The sequence below is a fragment of the Penicillium cosmopolitanum genome, assembly GCF_028827165.1.
Source record: "Penicillium cosmopolitanum strain IBT 29677 chromosome Unknown utg000012l:1.0-3308103.0:1.0-3310761.0, whole genome shotgun sequence".
In the NCBI taxonomy this organism is placed as follows: domain Eukaryota; kingdom Fungi; phylum Ascomycota; class Eurotiomycetes; order Eurotiales; family Aspergillaceae; genus Penicillium; species Penicillium cosmopolitanum.
In genome coordinates, this window is record NW_026622682.1 from 2,521,732 (window position 1) to 2,541,209 (window position 19,478).

The 19,478-nt window shown below is 50.3% G+C and overlaps 8 protein-coding genes across 8 annotated transcripts; 4 read left to right on the forward strand and 4 right to left on the reverse strand.

Moving 5' to 3' along the window:
- Nucleotides 1–52: 52 nt before the first annotated feature.
- gmdB (general amidase GmdB) lies at nt 53–1,940 on the forward strand (the record flags this gene model as incomplete). The annotated part of the gene is made up of 5 exons (XM_056638332.1): nt 53–352; nt 418–693; nt 743–1,627; nt 1,687–1,774; nt 1,825–1,940. 5 exons carry the CDS (start codon nt 53–55, stop codon nt 1,938–1,940), a joined length of 1,665 nt encoding a protein of 554 aa, XP_056481839.1.
- Nucleotides 1,941–2,075: 135 nt separating this feature from the next.
- Nucleotides 2,076–5,381, reverse strand: N7509_013696 (uncharacterized protein; the record flags this gene model as incomplete). The annotated part of the gene is made up of 2 exons (XM_056638333.1): nt 2,076–5,021; nt 5,076–5,381. The coding sequence occupies 2 exons, from the start codon at nt 5,379–5,381 to the stop codon at nt 2,076–2,078; spliced, it is 3,252 nt and encodes a 1,083-aa protein (XP_056481840.1).
- Nucleotides 5,382–7,206: 1,825 nt separating this feature from the next.
- Nucleotides 7,207–8,990, forward strand: N7509_013697 (amino acid transporter; the record flags this gene model as incomplete). The annotated part of the gene is made up of 7 exons (XM_056638334.1): nt 7,207–7,397; nt 7,469–7,887; nt 7,955–8,095; nt 8,151–8,365; nt 8,430–8,627; nt 8,680–8,832; nt 8,907–8,990. The coding sequence occupies 7 exons, from the start codon at nt 7,207–7,209 to the stop codon at nt 8,988–8,990; spliced, it is 1,401 nt and encodes a 466-aa protein (XP_056481841.1).
- On the reverse strand, nt 8,942–9,594 carry N7509_013698 (uncharacterized protein; the record flags this gene model as incomplete). The annotated part of the gene is made up of 3 exons (XM_056638335.1): nt 8,942–9,090; nt 9,139–9,168; nt 9,285–9,594. 3 exons carry the CDS (start codon nt 9,592–9,594, stop codon nt 8,942–8,944), a joined length of 489 nt encoding a protein of 162 aa, XP_056481842.1.
- A 405-nt stretch (nt 9,595–9,999) lies between these two features.
- Nucleotides 10,000–13,363, reverse strand: spt5 (transcription elongation factor spt5; the record flags this gene model as incomplete). The annotated part of the gene is made up of 6 exons (XM_056638336.1): nt 10,000–10,589; nt 10,640–10,824; nt 10,873–11,451; nt 11,506–12,983; nt 13,047–13,211; nt 13,268–13,363. The coding sequence occupies 6 exons, from the start codon at nt 13,361–13,363 to the stop codon at nt 10,000–10,002; spliced, it is 3,093 nt and encodes a 1,030-aa protein (XP_056481843.1).
- A 100-nt stretch (nt 13,364–13,463) lies between these two features.
- Nucleotides 13,464–13,985, forward strand: N7509_013700 (uncharacterized protein; the record flags this gene model as incomplete). The annotated part of the gene is made up of 1 exon (XM_056638337.1): nt 13,464–13,985. The coding sequence occupies one exon, from the start codon at nt 13,464–13,466 to the stop codon at nt 13,983–13,985; it is 522 nt and encodes a 173-aa protein (XP_056481844.1).
- Nucleotides 13,986–16,007: 2,022 nt separating this feature from the next.
- Nucleotides 16,008–16,466, forward strand: N7509_013701 (uncharacterized protein; the record flags this gene model as incomplete). The annotated part of the gene is made up of 1 exon (XM_056638338.1): nt 16,008–16,466. One exon carries the CDS (start codon nt 16,008–16,010, stop codon nt 16,464–16,466), a length of 459 nt encoding a protein of 152 aa, XP_056481845.1.
- Nucleotides 16,467–16,765: 299 nt separating this feature from the next.
- Nucleotides 16,766–18,772, reverse strand: N7509_013702 (putative acyl-CoA dehydrogenase; the record flags this gene model as incomplete). Its single annotated transcript, XM_056638339.1, has 4 exons — nt 16,766–18,073; nt 18,160–18,443; nt 18,519–18,530; nt 18,658–18,772. The coding sequence occupies 4 exons, from the start codon at nt 18,770–18,772 to the stop codon at nt 16,766–16,768; spliced, it is 1,719 nt and encodes a 572-aa protein (XP_056481846.1).
- Between the last annotated feature and the right edge of the window lie 706 nt (nt 18,773–19,478).

Below are 19,478 nucleotides of genomic sequence, written 5' to 3' on the forward strand. Positions count from 1 at the left end.
GAAGTAGCCAACAGGTGAAAACATCGAGTTTGTTCAATTCAGTTCATTCCTCATGGCAACCGAAGTCGCTGCACCAAGCCAAAACTGGCAAGAGCTCGTTGCTCGCAAGCAAAGTGAATGCAAGCAGAAAATCCCCTCCGAATGGACCCTCAGCACGGATCTGCTGGCCGTACCACCACGGTTGCTAGAACACGATCTGCCGCGTCGGAGTGGGTTGCTATCTGAGCTTGAGTTGGATCTCACAGAGAAATATACCGCAGCTCAACTGTTAGCAAAGCTAGCATTAGGCGAAGCTAGTTCATTAGCGGTTACCACAGCCTTCTGCAAACGAGCAGCCATTGCGCAACAAGTGGTATGTTTAACGAAAAAGTAACGATGAAGTTGTCTCGGATACTGACGCCACATGGTCATCTCTAGACATCCTGCCTCACAGAAACATTCTTTCCGGAAGCTCTCGAGAGAGCCAAAAGTCTCGACGCCTATCTAAAGCGCGAAGGCAACCCCATTGGCCCGCTGCACGGCCTGCCTATCAGTATCAAGGATAGTTTCAATGTCAAGGGTGTGCAGTCTACTATAGGCTATGTGGAATTTCTCAAGCATGAGCCGGCAACGACGAATTCTGCCCTGGTTGAATTGCTTCTGGCACTAGGAGCAGTCCTATACGTGAAGTCAAACATTCCTCAGACCATGATGGTGAGTTCCTAAAGCCTCTATTGGTATTTATAGTGCTAAAAACGTTCAGACTGGGGACTCGGACAATAACATATTCGGCCGAACCCTCAACCCGCACAACACTTCTCTGACGGCAGGTGGATCAAGCGGCGGCGAGGGAGCGCTGGTTGCATTCCGCGGGTCTATTTTGGGCGTGGGGACCGATATCGCAGGCTCAATTCGCATCCCTGCACTATGCTGCGGAGTCTATGGATTTAAGCCAACCACATCCCGAGTTCCATTTGGTGGCCAGGTTTCTGGCGCTCTGGAAGGGGTTCCAATCGTTGCTCCATCTGCCGGTCCATTGGGACACAGCATCTCGGATCTACAGCTGTTCATGAATGCAGTTGTAGGTGATGGTCACGCATGGCGTTACGATCAAACCGCAGCTGCCGTCCCGTGGAATTCGTCTCAACCTGCCAAACTTAAGAACAATGAGAGTCTGACCATTGGAGTGCTGTCCGAAGACAAGCAATTCCCTCTTCACCCGCCCGTCAAACGAGCTTTGCAGAACGCAGTTGAAAAGCTTGCGCGTGCCGGCCATAAAATCGTCTCAATTGAAAATGATACTGACGACGATCTTTCTGTGGCATATGCCAATCGTGTCGGGTTTCAGTATTTTGTGTACGGCCCGCATATCGATCATATTGCGCCCAGTGGTGAACCACCTGTCAACTCAGTCGCAAAGCACGCGTCTCCTATGTTCACGGGGCCATGGCCGGTGGACATGGAGCTAGACACATTCGAAAAAATCCAGAAGCTCCATGAAGCTAGAAGCCGCATCTCTGACGCCTGGCGACAAACATGGGTGAAGCAGAAGCTCGATGTGATTATTGCCCCCGGAGCTCAAAATACGGCGGTCGGCTATGATACGTTCGGATGGCCACCCTATTCTTTGATATGGAACGTGCTTGACGTAAGTTCTTTTGCTTTCATTCTGATCATATCTGTGAAAATGGCTGATTTTGATTCTAGTATCCTGCTTGTATTATTCCGTTTGGAAAGGCTTCCAAGGAGCTAGATCCGACAGAAATGAAGACAACGGACAGTGTGCAGCCAGACTGTGAGTACTCTTCTGGCAAATTTCGCTTAACATCTTCTTACTATTTTCAGATATTCCCGGTGAGGTGGATGGTGCGCCGTGTGCTATTCAAGTTGTTACAACACGCTTCCAGGACGAAGCGTGCCTTCAGGTTGCAGATATCATTGATCGAGCGATTCGTAACTAGTCTACTAGATAGAACATCAATCACTCGGGACCAGGATTACGTTGAAGATGACTTAAATATTTACTTTCTTTTATTGGACTTGAAAAGGAATTCATGGATTGTAACCGTAAAAGAATCGTAATTGAGGTATCTAGTTTATGTGCGGGTCCAACTCTTCATCCATACTTCAATGTATCTCTGTATCAGACCTGCAGCAACAGGGTCTTTGACATCACCAAGCGAAGGACAGTCACGAATTGTGCTGTCTGTTTCAAAAAACAGACCTGCTGGCTCTTCTTCATCTGCCTTCGGCGTCGGAGCATTCTCATACTTCCCCTTCCAGAAATCTAGAAGCTTGATGCTGGGATTCGTCTCGGGGTTGGGATCGCTGTTTGCGAGCCTCTTGAGCCACTCCTGTGGCGAGACAACCCCGAAATCCGGCAACGCGCATCCTTTCTTCAAAGCGGGGAGCAGATCATTTTTCCAGCTGAATGAATGTGGGTTGACCAAGTGATACACTAAGTCGGCGTCCGAAGAGTTGGCATTGTCGGGGTTCAGTGCCAAATCTGAGATAGCTGTAGCACATTGATCCACAGGCAACCAACTCGGTCGCTCATTGAGCTCCGGTAACGCTCCTGTTGTCAGAGTGCTGCGGAACATGAGCGCGATCGCTTCGGTCTCATTCCATTGTGCGGTCACGGTGTCACCACCCAGCTGTCCAACTCGGAAGACTCGCGCGTGCATGCCGGTCTTCCGCATCGCATTACGAGTGATGTGCTCCGTAACGAGCTTCGATCGTCCATAGCCAATTTTCTGAGCATGCTCGATCTTTTCAACGGCAGATTCCGAGATGGAGGCTGGCTTGGGGGTAGCGCTCGCCGCGCTGACACTGGAGCAAAAGAAAAATCGGGCTGGTGAAGGAAGCTTAGATCGCAGGCAGAAGTTGATGAGATTATATGTTCCCCGGATGTGCTGTTCCTCGAATGATCGAACTCCCAGGTTGAAGTTGACAGCCCAAGCACTGTGGATGATGGAGGTCGTAGTGGACAGAAGGTGATCCAGAACATATCCTTCCAAGCCGAGATTAAGCTTCGAAAGATCGCTAGGAACAGCATGCACCTTGGCTGCCTCTTCGTCTGTGAGGAAGATATTGCGATCCGCCATAGCCTTCCAAAGTCGAGCTCCAGCGGAAGCTTGACCTGAGGCTCGGACGACAGCCCAGACCTCAGAAACAGTTGATCGTTTGGCAATTTCGGCAACAACAAATGCACCCAAGTTACCAGTGGCTCCCGTGACAACAACCACTTCTGATTGAGGTTGTTGTTGAATTGTGGGATGGTGTTGGGTGAAGTGGGAATACTTTTCAATGAGCTCCTCCATGACCTCCAATTCGTTCTCTTGTTCAAAGGTCTCGCCGGTCCGCAAGTGGTACAGATGTTTCGCAAGATCGCCAACAGTGCCCTTTTCGAAAACAATGTTTTGGCTGACACTTTCCGTGTTGTCTCCAAGATCGAGGTCTCGTACAATGCACCTCCAAATTTGGGTTGTCTGCAAGCTGTCTACGCCAGCTCCAAAGATGTCGGTTTCCGGGCTTGCAAGGGGCACACCCAAATCCTTTCGGAATCTTGTAAGCAGCCACTCCTCTAGTTCAGGTACACTGAGGGTAAGGTCGCCCTTCTTCTGATCAGTGCCTTCAAAACCAGCATAGGCTTTTTTGATATCATCTTCAAACACCTGGTAGACTTGAGCACGGATGCAGGTTCCCTTATCGGTTTTAGGATACACAACATCTGCATCCTTGACCACAATCAGCTCCCTTGGAAGGCGCGAAAATGTTTCGGCTTGGGCATTCGCTGCTTCCACCGCCGGCCAGATTTGATTCAAGAATTGCTCATTGTTCAGGTGGGTAGCCTTTCCTGGCGCTCGGAAGATGAGCGCTCCAGGAACCGTGCGTTGAATTCCAAAAACGACACACTCTCCAACCAATTCTTCCTGGCGAATACGGCCCTCGATAGGAATCGGAAGAACCTTCTCCCCGTTAACAAGGGTAAGCCTATCGTCAAGTCGACTCAGATACTTGTAATAATTGCTCTTCTTGGGGTCGGGGTGGCGTGTGAATAGATCAGACGTGCGAAAGCTATTTTCCGGGTTTTGCGGCGAAAATGGTGGTTTAGAGTTGGAAGGGCCTTTACTTGGGAGGCCATCCAAAGCAACACATTCAAAGACTCCAGGCGATATTTCATCCATCAGAGTATGGTCGGCAACGGGACGATGAAGCCTCATATACTCCCACTCAATATCGGAAGGATAGCGGAACGAAGTCATGATCTGGCCGGTTTCAGTCGCACCATAGTTGCCGCTCAGATTAACACCTTGTGCAACAAGTCTGTCTCCTAGGTCGCTAGGGCAGCTAGACCCACCATAAATCACAAGCTTTGGCTTGACTAGTTCTTGGATTCCCTCCGGTCTTTCTGACAATAACTTGATCACATATGGAACGGCACTGATCTGGTGAGGTTGCGCAACTTGCAATGCGTCATAAAGGTTCTGATATGTGACTGGGAGGGAGTGGTTTCCAAGGTAGGCCGGGGCTCTGGTATAAAGTGCTCGCCCGAGTTCCATCAAGGCGTGTGAGTGGAATAATGGACTGATGTTGAATACCCGGAGGCCGAAGCTCTTGCGCCAATTGGCAAGAGTCTGATAGTTGGTCAGGAAGATAGGCTTCGGAAATCCTGTACTGCCGGATGAATGCAGAATCCAAGTTATCTTTTTGCTCTCTTTGTTAAGGTCTACCCCTGACCGCTCAAATCGAGGTGTGGCAGCTGGCTTGTTGAACCAATTATCCCGTGCCAGCATACGACGGCGGGTGAACCCAGGCTTCTCGGCGCCGATGTCTTTCACAATTGGCGCGTACTGGTCCAGGCTGATCATTTCGTTGCAGTTCACCATGTTCAGTAGCCTTGTGTATGCCGGAGCTGTGAGACGAGTAGAGAGGAACAAAACCGCATATCCAAGACGATTGAGCGCGAAAAAGGTGAGGACAACTTCAAAGCTCGATCCGGCGAGCATTGCAATGACTGGCGCTTCATCCAGACTTGGATCCTGGATGGCTATTAGTTAAATTGAAATTAAGTCAAGTGCATTTTTCAATCATACCGCTGGCTTTATGCCCTGCTGCATATAATATTTTACAGCAAGATCTGTGTATTGGTCGAGGTCCCGGGCCGTGTGTTCCTCGAAATCGTCGGCCTTTCGAGCAGGGTAGCATATCAGCGGCTTGCGTGCTTGATCCAGTTGAGCCGCATGCGATTTTAGCAAGCCATCGATGGTCATAAATTCTTCAACCGGAGGGTAGTCGGCGTGAAGAGTTCCGTTGAACAAACGCTCCGCGATCTCGTCTTTGCTCAGGGATGCTTGCACCGCCACCCTGGTGACGGTCTCTGTCTCTGTCATGGTCGCCATCGTGCCGCCTGTATATCGGGATAAATCAGGACTGGCGTCCATTTTGTCTTTATATTCCACCCCGCGTCGCGGCGACTACCCCACGTTCTTCGGCGCCAACCCGAGGCGATGCTTTTCCGGGTTTCCGTGGCGGATTTCCCACCACCTGTCCATCATCGGAGAAATATCCACTCCTCGCTGGCGAGAGCGTGATATTCAAGCGTAGGATACACATTCAGAGGAGATGATGTCGGCTCGATTGAATGCTACAAAGTAGAATCTGCCAGGTCTCACCGTGGCTGGAATCTTTTGTTGCGCGTCATTCCTTCCCACGCGAACTTGCCTGCTCGGATAACCTCAACCCATCTCCACTCGGAATTATATACCCGAGAGAACCCCTCACACGACCAGGTTTATCCGCAGCCCTGGTGGACATAACACATTTGTACCCGGATATGAAATGAACTTGAATATTCGCAAAAACCCAAGCATTCAAATCGGACTTGAAGTCGCATCTTCATGGTGAAACAACGACTGCCAGGCGGAACACAGTTCTGATCTGGCTGTCCCGATTGAATCAACTGTTGATGTTCCGCTCATCTATTTCACGGCGACCGAAGATAATGGGTATTTCGCCCCCTGGAATACCGGTCGTTCTTGACACCCTTTGCATGCGGACGACATCGAGCCGACTGTAAAATCGCGGGGGTGAAGGATGAGGAAGATTTGTTTGCAATAGTTGTCTTGTATCACGTGAATCCTCCTACATCCTGTAGTTTTGTTAGCGAAGATACCTCTCATTCCTTTCAATATTCACACAAATCGCCATTTTTCACCGTCTGTCTTGTTTCCTGCTTTTCATAGATGTAGCCACCATGCAGATCTATGAGAAAAGCCCGTTATCTGGCGCCTCGGGTGCAAAGGTTGAACCCTCCAAGGTTGGCTTGTGCGATTTTCAAATATATCCATCGGTCCCAGTGCCGATCTTTGTCGTGTTTCAAGAATATCGCTACTAGTGACTACTAGTATCAAATCCGATGTCCAATAATAAGAAAATATGGGGTTGAAGTCCTTGATGGTATTACGGGTATCTTCAAATCTATTTCCATCCCCCTTATTCCCACCTATCGCGTATTCGAGATATCTGGTAGATAATCAGTATATTAATCTGCTCTTGGCAGTAAACCAAGTCCATGGTACTATGGTTCAATTTACTTCCATTGGCTACTCTAATGATCCTGGCCCAACTTTGTCAAGTATAGCAGAACCGGCCCGATGCGCAGCGACTGGGGTACTGAATTGCGCTCTCCGCTGTCAATCTTTCGGGAATAAATCCATACCTTTTGCAGGCCTTCATCATGCACATCATATCTCTTTCTCAAATGATTCAAGACTCTTGCCACTGGGAAATTTCCCGGTCCACAGTACCCCGCGAAAGTCGTCTCCGCACGCTCTCCACTGCGAACCGGTGAACAATCTCATTGGGGTACCAAGAAGAGTACTTAAGAAATGATACAAAACCATGCGATTCACACACAGACACAGAGGCAAAAACCAGATACCTGATAGCGAATTTCACAGGTATCCAAATGTCTCAAAATGAGTTTGTGCGCGCCGTCAGTAAGCGTAGATCGGCGCGGTAACCGTCCCGCGGCAAGGAGACAGTGGAGCCCCAGGCTAAACATAATCGGCGAGAATTCGGCTTCCACCTTGGAAGGAACAAGTCCGATGCCGGCATGCGTCCCCGATAGTCCAGTCTCAAATCAACCAAAAAAATGGAGCCAATTACCCCTCGCAATTCTCAACGCGAAATTGAACTCAGACACATGGGATTTCATGACTCACGATGAAGTCGCAAACTGTTGATCTGCCTCCTTCAATGGAGTCACCGCACGGCATTTCGGAGGAAGAACATGGAGGCCACCCTCCTTGTTCATTGGCTGGAGTTGAGGATGAGAAGAAGGGAGAGCCTGAGCGGCAGGATGCCTTTGGTGACGAGGAATTCGCGGAAGTCAAGTACAAAGTATTGAAGTGGTGGTAAGTATGCACCAATTGATTGATTTACCGCTTTGCTGCTTTTTGCTCTGACTGATCATTGACACTTCCAGGCAATGCGGTCTACTCATGGTAGCCGAGACAATCTCATTGGGCATATTGTCGCTTCCAGCAGCGATTGCTGGCCTGGGTGTTGCTCCGGGTATAATCATTTTGATTGGCCTGGGAATAGTGGCTTCCTACACTGGGTATATTCTGGGACAGTTCAAGTTAAGGCATCCTCACGTTTCAAGCATCGCCGACGCTGGTGAAGTTGTCCTCGGTCCATTTGGGAGAGAATTGTTCTTTACCGGGCATATGCTCTACCTCATATTCATCATGTCCAGTCATATTTTGACATTTACCGTGGCTATGAACACAATTACTGAGCATGGAACTTGTTCTTTGGTCTTTGGGGTCGTTGGAACAGTGATTTCTTTCTTATTCGCGCTTCCAAGAACCATGAAGAATATGACATGGTTCTCTCTCGCATGTGAGTTTGATTGTGGTGATTGTTGCTGATTATTTGGTACGGAGTTAACTAATTTGCCCTTCTTTAGCTTTTGTCAGCATATTGACTGCTGTTATATTGACCATGATTGTACTTGGCATTCAAAATACGTCAGCCACTTTCAACGTGACGAGAACCGCCTCCTTGGCCAATGCTGTCATATCAGTTTGCAACATAGTTTTTGCATACGGTATGTTGATTCAACCCTGGCTAAGACTCAAACCTGGACTAAAAACACACCACAGCGAGTCACAACACCTTTTTCAACATGATGGCTGAGCTTGAAGACCCGAGAGAGTTTCCAAAAGCATTGGCGTTGCTACAGGCTGTAAATATCTCACTCTACACGATAATCGCGCTGGTAGTTTATCGGTATGCTGGTGATAGTGTCGCCTCGCCCGCATTGGGGTCAACCGGTCCCCTTATTTCAAAGATCGCCTATGGAATAGCTTTACCCACGGTAACTAATCATCGAAGATGTCATCTCTCCCATCTATGTCATTCGTACTAATTTTGCTTGGCAGATTGTGATCGCCGGCGTCATCTATGGCCATGTCGCAGTTAAAACCATTTATATCCGAATTTTTGCGGGAACAGAGCGCATGCATAAGAGAGACTTTATCGCGGTTGGCGTTTGGGTTGGAATGGGGCTTGCTGTTTGGATTATTGCGTGGATAATCGCATCAGCGATTCCAGTCTTCAATAATCTGCTTGGCCTGATGGTATGCTCTACGACCCGCCTCCCTTAATTTTGATAATTATAGACTTACCCAGATGCTTCAGAGTGCCTTATTTGCAAGCTGGTTTAGCTTCGGAGTCCCAGCTATTCTTTGGCTACATATGAACAGCGGATCCTGGCTATCATCACCGCGTAAGATGGCTTTAACTGGAATGAACTTTGGTATTATCTGTATCTCTATGACTCTGGTTGGTTTTCCTTTTTTTCACTCCGCATTGGACACACTTTAAATAGCGATTGCTAATAATGCAACTGAATCCAGTGCGGACTTGGCGTATACGCCTCAGGAAAAGCTATTCACGACAGTTCAGCCGGCGGCAGCTTTTCCTGCGCAAATAACGCGTAGTGCTCGATTTCGAAAGAACGACCAAATCCAACACAACCCATCCTCAACTCCAAAAGCGAGAAGCGGCATACAATGCCAGGATAGGTGCGAGTGTGATCAACTGCAAAGGAATAGAAGTGTGAGGGTCGTCATAAGATTCGGTACTTACAAAAAGGCTCGCGGGGCCGATGACCATCTTCTGTAAATGCGTTGCAACGCTGTCTAGAAATCAATGTCAGTAAAGACATACGTACATCTACCACTACTGCTACTAGTATCTGGTATTTAGCCCAGCGAGCTCCGAGACCAACGTACGGGCGAACGGTCCAAATTCAGAGCCACCTAACAGATATCGAAGTTGCTGCATCGCTGCCTCTTCTGTAGTGCTAAGCAAGGATGATACCAAGGCAACTTCAGCGACGTAGGGAATTGCTTGAGAAATTGCCATCAAATACGAAAGGGTAGCCCATGCAGAGCTTGAAACCCCTGATCCCGTTGGATTATTGACTTGCATGGTTTTTGGTTGCGAGTCTGCCGCGGGGACATTATCCTGCAACTTGGTCATCACGTTCGAGAACGTTTCGGAGATTTTCTGGAAAAACTTGAAGCTACGTTCTTTTTCCATGGTGGATATGGGCCGTCGCAGGGTGTGGATTGAAAAAAGTGGAGGTTGGAGAAGATTGACGGGGGAAATAAGACGCGAGACTCCAAGAAGTGGTCACCACTGAAAGCAACAAAGAACCATTATCTACGGACAAGCATCCGAGCAAACACAGCATGTAGTTTCTTATAACAAATAGGAGAGATCCTTGTTCGACTCAGACTTAATGAAACGAACAAGGATGATATAGCATTCACTGCTTCTGAAGAAATTACATTCAATGATCAAAGTAGAGTACAGGTATGAAGCCGATCCATCGCCATCCTATCTAAACCAAGGCAAAATCGACTAGCTTTTCAGTGAGTCGGGGGAGCGGTATGAAAATAAAAGAGCAGGTTAAAATGCGACGAGAAAAGAGAGAGAATTAGATCACGGGCTTGGTGTGGCATCGTCGTAACGCGGGCCACCATCATCGTCGCCATAACCCGCACCAGGCGTAGCAGCCGCGCCGCCCACGGCTGGCGTGGGAGCATCATAGGCTGCAGGAGTCGGCGCGTCATAGGCACCGCCACCGCTACGCTTCGGCATTCCACCGGGGGTTGGCGCGTTATAAGCACCTGGAGTCGGGGCATTGTCTGCCCAGGCGCCGGGTGTGGGCGCAGAAGCACCGGGTGTAGGGGCGCTGCCGTAAGCTCCGGGGGTGGGAGCAGAGTAGCCGCCAGGGGTGGGGGCATCGTCGAAATCACGCTGGTCTCGGCTGTTGGGAAGACCACCCCAAGCGGGAGTGCGGTTACCGGCGCCGGCGTTGCCCCAGGCAGGGGTGCGAGATCCAGATGCGAAGGCGTCATAGCCGGAGCCGGAGTCGTATGGGGTGCGAGAGCCAGAGTTCCAGGCTGGAGTTCGGTTGCCAATACCACCGTACGCAGTGCGGTTTCCGGCTTCCCAGGGGTTGGAGGTTCGTGATCCGTCGTTCTTCCATGCGGGAGTGCGAGAACCACTGTTGCCGCCCCAAGCAGGTGCTAAATTATGGTTAGTATTGTATTGGAAGGAGGGTTGCTTTGAAACTTACTTCTTGATGAAGCAGCGCCTCCCCATGCTGGGGTTCTTGATGAATCTCCCGCGGCCATTGGAGTACGACCGCCTGACCAGCCACCATCCCTGCCAGGAGGTACAGCCGACGTACCGTATGGAACGCGAGATCCTCCACCTCCACCTCTGCCGCGGCCAACGTCGAGTGATTGTTTTGTAATGGGGCTAAGAAACATTAGTAAGGAGACATTGATAAGAGGGGAATGGACTCACTCTTTGGGGACAAGAATATCTCGTTCGATATGAACGGGCTTATTGGATGTATAGAGTTCGACTTGAGCAGTGTTATCGTCTGCATCGCGGACAATACCGACCAAGCCCTTATAACGGCCCTTGCGAACAGTCACGGTCTTGCCGAGCAAACGATCACGGCCACGTTGGGGAGGCGGCATGTTAGCACCACGTCCACCACCCGGGGCTTGCATCGCGAGAGCAGGGTTCAGCTTGGTGAGGTCAGGTCCTGCGGGACGACCACCCCTCGCTGATACAGTGACAACGTTGGTTGTTCGCATCACAGACATGCCTGCGCTCTCAGCCTGTGCTTTGTTGTGGAGGAAGAGGAATGAACGGTGGATATGACGAATCACTCCACTTCGCTGTTCACCGTAGAGCTCTTTAACGGTATCACCTAGTCGGATCTCGGCACCATTGCGATCGGTTGCGACAGCATCCCGGCGAGGGGTGATCTTGTTGGCAACCTGCGTGGGAAGCACATTGCGAGTAGAACCGTTCTGATCCATGACACGGAGAGATTCACGGTCGACTTTGATGACACAGGCGACGGTAGCAGCACTGTAATCAGGTTAGCATTTTGATCGATTTGTGCACATTGATTCGAATACTCACTCAAGCTGAACAAGGTCGTGGACATCGTAAATACCGAGCTGGCCATCCGCAGCCATCTCAGCAGAGAGACGAAGGTCTTTGCTGAACACCGTAATCTCCTGCATACTCATATCGCTGAGCAAGGTGACAGTGTCTTCCTTGACTTGAACCACCATACCCAGCTCATTCTGGTAACGACTTCCTCCAATGACCTTAACGTGGTCACCCTCACGGAAGCGCTTGCGGAGGGTCCGAACAGGAGCATCGATGGTCTGGCCAGCCAGATCTCCTTCGGTGACTTCCAAAGAGACAATGTCGCCACGAGTGGTTACCGTTCGGCCAACCAAGCCCTGTTGTTCACCCCGGTACACCTCAACCGGGTCACCAGGTTGGTATGCGTCTTCGGCTGTCGAGTTCTTCAATGTCTCGGCCAGCGAGGCCAGATCCAGGTTAGCGGTTCCATCATCTGCACCACGGGCAAACATTGTGACTTCCTCCAAACGCGGGTTCACGTTCTTGGTCAATAAGAGGTTTACCCGCATATCCTTGATGAGGAAACCATCTTCGTAGTTTTCGTTGAGGTAGTTCCATGACTTGCCTCGGAGACCAGATGTAGATGAAAGGAACTTGCCATGCTTCTTCTTTGCCTCGGCTTCGCTGAACAGTCGTTGGGGAGGGCGAACGGCGCTGACGGCGCCACGCTTGCGCTTGGCATCAGGGCCGACGAGCGCATTGGCATCTTCGTTCATACCATAATCCAGTCGTGGGACTAGTCGAACAGTCACATTAAGACCGTTTGTCTCGACTTCCTCAATTTGAGCCAAGTCGCCCTGGTATTTTCCACGCTTGATGCGAACCCAGCCACCGGGTAGCAGCTCCTCCGACTTCTGCACGCGAAGAAGATCCGGCATCTCCTTGACCGGGACTAGAGTCAACTTCTGAGAGGGGTAGTAGAAGTTGATACCCTCCAATCCTTCGATGACATCGGGTTGTCGGCGAGCCTCACAGTAGAACCAACCCTGCATGATATTTCCACGTTCAAAGGCGGAGATAATGCGAATGGGGTTGCGGGAGTTTGCTGGGCGCTCTTCAATTCGTTTCTGGATAGAGAAAACAACTTCTCGCTCCTTGCCGGGCTTGCAGCGACCACCCCAAATGCTGGGGTCTTCGACACTAGGAAGCAATAGACGTTTCGGGACAACAAGAGCGTCTGAGGCCGCAGCGCGGTTTCGTCCGTATCGCTCCTTCAGCATCTGTGCTTGCTTTTCGGCATCCATGGTTGCGTCGAGTTCGCGCTGTCGGTCGAGTTGACGATGGCGTCGGTCATCGGTCTCAGCGCCCGCTGGTAGCGCATCGAGGTCATCGGGGTGCATTTCGGTGCCAAACTCGGCCAGTTCGTCCTCCTCATCTTCGGCTTCGTCCTCTTCCTCATCGACACCAGCCTCCTCTTCGATGAAATTCATAACACCACCTCTTCTGCGCTTACGCGGACGATTGTTCTAACATCATAAACACGGATCAGCATAATTTCCCATGAGCATCGCAGCAATGAGAGTACAAACCACTTCTTGTTCTTCCTCCTCCTCCTCGTCCTCCTCATCTTCCTCATCTTCGTCATCATTGTCGTCATCATCGGCAACATCTTTTTCGTCTTCCTCTTCCACGTTGTGCTTCGCGTCATCATTCCCGTAGGAGGCGGTGCGGTTGTCGTCGTCGACCTTGGCGGGCTATCCAAGATTGTATCAGCTACTTGGCCGGGCAGCCATTCTGTTTGATCACTCACCTTGGCGTCCTCGGCATCAGAATCATCGACGTGAGGGGGGTTGAAGTCATCGTCCTCATCTTCCGAGCCAAAATCGTGGTTCAAAAAGTTGGACATCTTGTAGGAGTTGGTTGGAGGGTATCGCTGAGAAACGTGGAGCGGGTAAAGAGACTATTTAAAGCTTGAAGTTCGGTCGCTATAGCACCGCTGTCACGAAATGAATGAGTTAGTCTCTTTGAGGATGATTCGTAAGGGAGACGAGGTAATCTGGAAATCGACTCACCTGAAAGCTTGCAGCGGCGTGTTCAAAGACAAAGACACGACTGTTCACGGGATGGTTGACCGGTTCGACTCCAAACAGCCAAGATGGAGTGCGGTTCTCTCAACACTGCGAATGCGATCGGCGAGACGAGAGAAAGATGCCAATGGCAGGGCGTTCGCAGAAGGAGAGCTGCGGGCCTTTGCGGGCTGTCACCGAGCGACCGCCTACGGTGAGGGTGGTCGCAATCCGGATGGTAAGAAAGAAGGGGTGAAAGTGGTGAAGGAGAGATTTGAGGGCACTGGACACCGGGGGGCAAGCGGTTTTTATACCTGGGGACCCAAGAACGCAGTGTCAGCAAATGGAGGATTGGAGGAGGTCGAGGAGTCGGAGATACAATTCGCGGCGAAGTTCGAAGTTCCCAATCTTCAACCTCAGGCATCAAAGGCTTGGCGGGAACTGCACTTTTGGTCTTTCTGAGTGGCCTGGCCTCCTGTTTACTTTGGCGGCTGCCACAACAACACTCTACACTTATTATGTGAATGGTGGCATGGATGGGATAATGACATTCCTGCTATGGAATATACTCCAAGATCCTGTTAGATGTCCTTTGGTGCATCCCCCCAAATTGCCAGTGGGAGTCGCCGATGCCGTTACTGCCCAGGTGCCAGTGTGAGCCCTGGAGATGAGGCTGATATATATCATGTCTACTACCTATCAACTTGGGCACGACTCCTCAACTCCACCTGGAACCATCTCGACTTCCAAGGTTCTGCCAGTGTCTACGGGCGAGGCTCATTAAATTACTACTAAAACTGCTTAAACCTTGGAAGTTCGAGGTGTACGATTAGAACCCCCAAGTTACTGCCATCATTCAAGTTGTCATCCTAGCCTTTCTCTTGAAGATCGAACACTTTCCTTCCAAGGTCCATCGCAGTCCTCCGGATCAACAGAGCTCTTTCTTTCGAGAGTCTGAACTTACCTGCCTCACTCGCGAGCACCAAAAAAGACATCCATGGGTGAGTCCGAGTCCTTGGCGAAGAGAGCTCTCGGAGAGACCACTCTCGCCCGGGCGTGGACGCCCGAATTTGGACGCCCAGCTTGGGGAATCTCGAACAAGGGAGAGCTTGGTACTCATTGCTTCATTGACAGGGCTTCCAATGTCGAATGAGAGGGAGCCAGTGGATGAGGACGAAGACTCGGACCATATACCTGAGTCTGAAATCGAAGCGCCTTGGAAGCCATTGTTGCCATACCTTCCAGGATCGCAATTTACAGCATCTGTTCATATCCCACCAGAGCCAACCCCGAGCGACCGGCACTACCTGAACAAAAATAAACGATATAACCCTGCTCAGTTCGGGTTTTGTTGAAGTGGATGCCTCGGGCTCTCCTATCTTCATCCATCTATACCGTTCATCATCTTTGTCCTCCATATGATAGGCCTCAACAAATTATATACTTAATACCTTATATTGTTATCGTCAAGAAATACCTTATATACTACTGAGTGGTTCAATAGCTCGACGCAGAGCTTACTGGAGACTAAGAACTTGCTGCTCAGCCTGACGCAAAGCCGTGTATGAAGATTCTCTTTGCAATACCTAGGTATATTTATAATCTTGTCAGATGTCACCAATAGCATTGTCCCAAGAAGTATTTTGAACTACCCCAAAGCCACTAACACCTGTTTGCGAAATTCAACTTAAAGATATAGCACAAAGAGCCACAGAGTTACTACTAATATTATGAGTAGTAGCAATCTAAGTCCTGGAGATGGCAGGTGCAAAGGAAAGTGCAGATAGGTTCAACCTAGGAAGGCACGCGTCCTTGACATCAACCACCCTTTGACTCTCGAGATGCTCCCACTGCCATCCTCTTTTGTCTCGCGAATGCTACATCCCCAGACCCACAGAGCCGCAAATAATGGCGCCAGCTTTGAAGCTACAGCTGCCATATTACGCAGGATCTCTACTAAGTGCATATGCTGATCCTATCCCACCGGATCCAAGCCCAGCGAGGGCCGGCAACCTGCAAACCAGGTGCCATAACAGCCGAAAGCGAGGAATAGAGTATGAAGAAGATACGGACAAAATTGAACAATCCCCAGTGGAACAATGCAGAAGACGTTACCCACATACAGGCTCGATGGGAGGAAATCACCTGGAGCTGGAAGTTGTAGTACCTCTCCAGATTGGAGACGCAACACGCGCTCAAGTATTTACAGTTGTATTATGTGGATCTTCAGGTGAACATAGATATTCCGAATTGCAGCTGTCACCCCAGACGCTTCTGGTTGGAAAGGCATTCGATCCTCTCTATTACTGTGATGGCGACGACCATTATCTGGACGCTTTTCGTTGTGTGGAATGATTCCACAAACAAGAAGTGCGCGCATATCAAACACTTGCACAATACCAGGGCCAGGGTATTCCGAAATTCCACGGGTCCTATTCTCTCTGTATCCCAGTGCCGGGTTCAAGTCTCAGCCGCGAGGTCAAAATGGTCCTAGTTCAATACATCAAGGGACCATCAATGCTACAGCTAATGCCGGAGCAACTGCCGCAGTTAGTTCGTCAACATATCTTCCGCAAGATGTTGGATCTGGAAAGTTCGATCTTCGAAAAAGACGTGGATCTGGTCGATTTGGCCCCACGAAATACCATCCTTATTCGAACGGGCGAGGACCGACCAGAGGTCGTGTTGATTGACTTTGGTGATACACAGTTTCGATGCGACAGAGATTATTGGGACGGCGAGGGGTCTAAAATGTTCCAGGGCCAGTACATCTCGCCGCTTCTTCGCTGGAAGGGAGGTCCGCCGCCTGGCTTTGAGTCCTGGGTCGACTGGGAGTGGGATTCGTGGTTGTTGAAAGAGTTCGCTGATACAGAAAGGACAATCACACCGGAGATGAGGAAGCATTGGGCGAGGGGGAGACGATCAATTGGTGGGAATGCCTAAAATAGAATCCGTTATGAATTGCGCTGAAGACTCAGATAGCCCACTGGCATACATGTGAAGAAACCTACTGCTTGATGAAGAAATGAAACTAGCATGTGCAGAAAGTAATGTATTCATACAAAGTATCATAAGAAAATGCGTCACACCGGACGGGATATCTAGCAACAAAAGAGGATCCCAGCATCCAAGCTAGGAAAACATGAACCCAAAAAGCGATATAATCCACAAAATGGAGAATATGAAACAGAAGAGCAAAACAAAGTGTCTCTTGGTATATAATGCAAGCCCAAATATCCCATCTACAACTTCATACCAAACATCTCATGCACCTTCAAACTTTGACGCATACTCAAATCAAGCATAATTTCCTCACTTCCACCGGGGATAGCATAAGCACGAACATCACGGTAAAGGCGCTCGATCTTACCACCCTGTCCACCACGGCTATAACTCAGACCACCGAAGATCTGACTCGCCTCACGGGCACAGAACTCAAAGGTCTGCGTAGACTGGGCCTTAAGACCGGCGATGGCACCGCCGAGCTTGAGCATCGCCTCGGTCTCTTCCATGCACTGGCATTGGAAGATGATGTTCTCGAGCCAGTTGTAGGTGGCTTCGATTTGGCGGGCCATGTGGGCTAGCTTCATGCGGATGACGGGGTGGTCGATTAGACGCTTGCCAAAGGTTTTGCGCTTGTGGGCGTATTTGACGGATTCTTCGTAGCAGACGCGGGAGAAGCGGACGCATTGGATGACGATTCCGATGCGCTCGTGGTTGAAGTTTGTCATGATGACTGTGTAGGAAGGCAGATTAGTAAAGAGTTCATGTATGTAAGGATAGTCGGGGAAGAAGGGAAATCGCTCACCCTTGAAACCTTGGTTCTCCTTGCCAATCAGGTTCTCGACGGGAACCTTGACGTCCTCGAAAGTCACGTAGGTGGTGCCACTGCTCAAGACACCCTGGCAGTCCATGCGGCGGGTGCTAACACCACCAGCCTCGCGCTCAATGAGCAGAACACTCAGACCGTTCATACCGGGCTTACCGGTACGCACAGCAGTGGTGAAGTAGTCGGCCCAGATACCGTTGGTGATCCACTTCTTCTCACCGTTGACGATGTAGTGCTTGCCGTCCTCGGTCAGCTTAGCCTCACAGCCAAGGCTAGCAACATCACTACCTCCATCCGGTTCAGTGATAGCCAAGCAAATACGCTTGTCACCGGCCAGAATGCCAGGCAGGATTCGGTCTACGAGCTCCTTCTTACCGAACTTGACAAGAGGCGGGCATCCGATACCGTAGCCGCCGACCAAGTTCCAGACCAAGCCACCGCTGCCAGCGCGGGACAGCTCGTCGGTCAGCAGCATCTCGTGGAACAAGTCGTAGCGCTCTGGCGCGACGGCCTTGATGCGGTGGGGTGTGTGCTCGGCGGGAAATTCGCCTCCAAGAAGACCGGCCAGGTAACCGCGCTCACCCATCTGCTTGTAAATGTGGGCGGGGACTTCCTTACCCTCATCCCACTCGTGGACATAGGGCTCGATCTCGGACTCAACCCATTGGCGGACTTCGTCGCGGAGAGCAGCGTGGGTTTCGTTGAAGTAGGGGGAGGAGTACTGTGATCAACAAAAAGAATATTAGTCTGGGGTGTCCCTTTTTCAATCTCGCCAAGATCAAAAAACACCACATCAGAAATACTTACACCTTGGTACCACGAAGGATCGGCGAACGGGATCAGGTCACCGTAAGGATCTTGGGGCTCGGCCCTGGCAGGACCGGCGGAGGAAGATTCGGAAGAAGACTCGGACGGAGAGGGAGTCGCAGCTGGGGTTGGCGCAGGAGTAGGAGGAGCCGGTGCAGGCTCGGCGACCTTCTTGGTGTCGAGCGAACCAAGCAGCAGCTGGCCCTTGTACTTCTTCAGAATTCCCTCATTGTGGTATTTCCAGAACTGCTTGGAAGCATCCTTTCCGGCGACACGTTGGAGAACTAAGCACACGGTCAATATTAATATCGAGATTGTCGTTATCGCGCAACTCGAGGTCGCTCATGGTTATGACGTACTCTTCTTTCCACCTATTTCGCCATAATTTTGTTAGCATGTGATGCGGTCCATGTGATCCATGTGATTCTGCAGTCGCTGCAGTCGCCGCGCACGCGCGCACGCCCAGATACAGCAGTCTCGCTGGAATGTGAGACTTACCAGGGTGCTCATCTTGGAACTTGGAGACATCGTAGACATCCTCGTCAATGATGATCCATGGGGTGTTGTCCTTGGTGTGGGAGGCAACATCCTCCTTGCTGAAGGTCTTCGCCATGGTGACCGGGGGGGAGGGTAAGGGTAAAGATAAGGCGAAAGTCGGTATAAAAATGAACTTGAATGGAAGAGAAAAAAAAGCTGGAGAGGGAGGGAGGATTCGTGGGGAAGGGGAGCTAAAAAGAAAAAAAAAGAAGCCACTCCGGGGTAGATGGAGCACGCGCACAATTATATACCGGGGTTCAACCCCGAAACGTGGATATGTCCGACTTTTGAGGGTACAGGGCCTCGGACGAGATGCTCGTGCTGGTTCGGGGTGAATTCAGATCTTCAGCTGCTTTCCTCGGTCGGTGATGGGGTCGGTCATCGCCGTTTGCCAGCTCAATGATTGGCTTAGACGTCATCGTCATTTCGCATCGCCAAAAAAAGTGCCGAGGTCCTTGGCATTCCTGCTTATGTAAGACTGTTTACTGCATGTGAAGATTATCGGTGAGCTACTGTCATCTTTTCGGCTCATTTGCGATTCGAGCACCGGCATATTCCCTGTCGTTTAGGGGTATCAGAACTATCGGGGAAAATTCTGAGAAACTGTGTTCTTCAAGTTGCTCATTGATTGGCTGCTAGTACCCATACGTCATTCAATGAAGCTCAATGAACTTACTCTGTTTGCTATGTCTCTGAGGATGCTCACATACTCACAGAGATCAAGATACGTGTTGACACCAGGCAGTGTAGCAGTAGATGTCAGACAAAATTAATACCTTGAG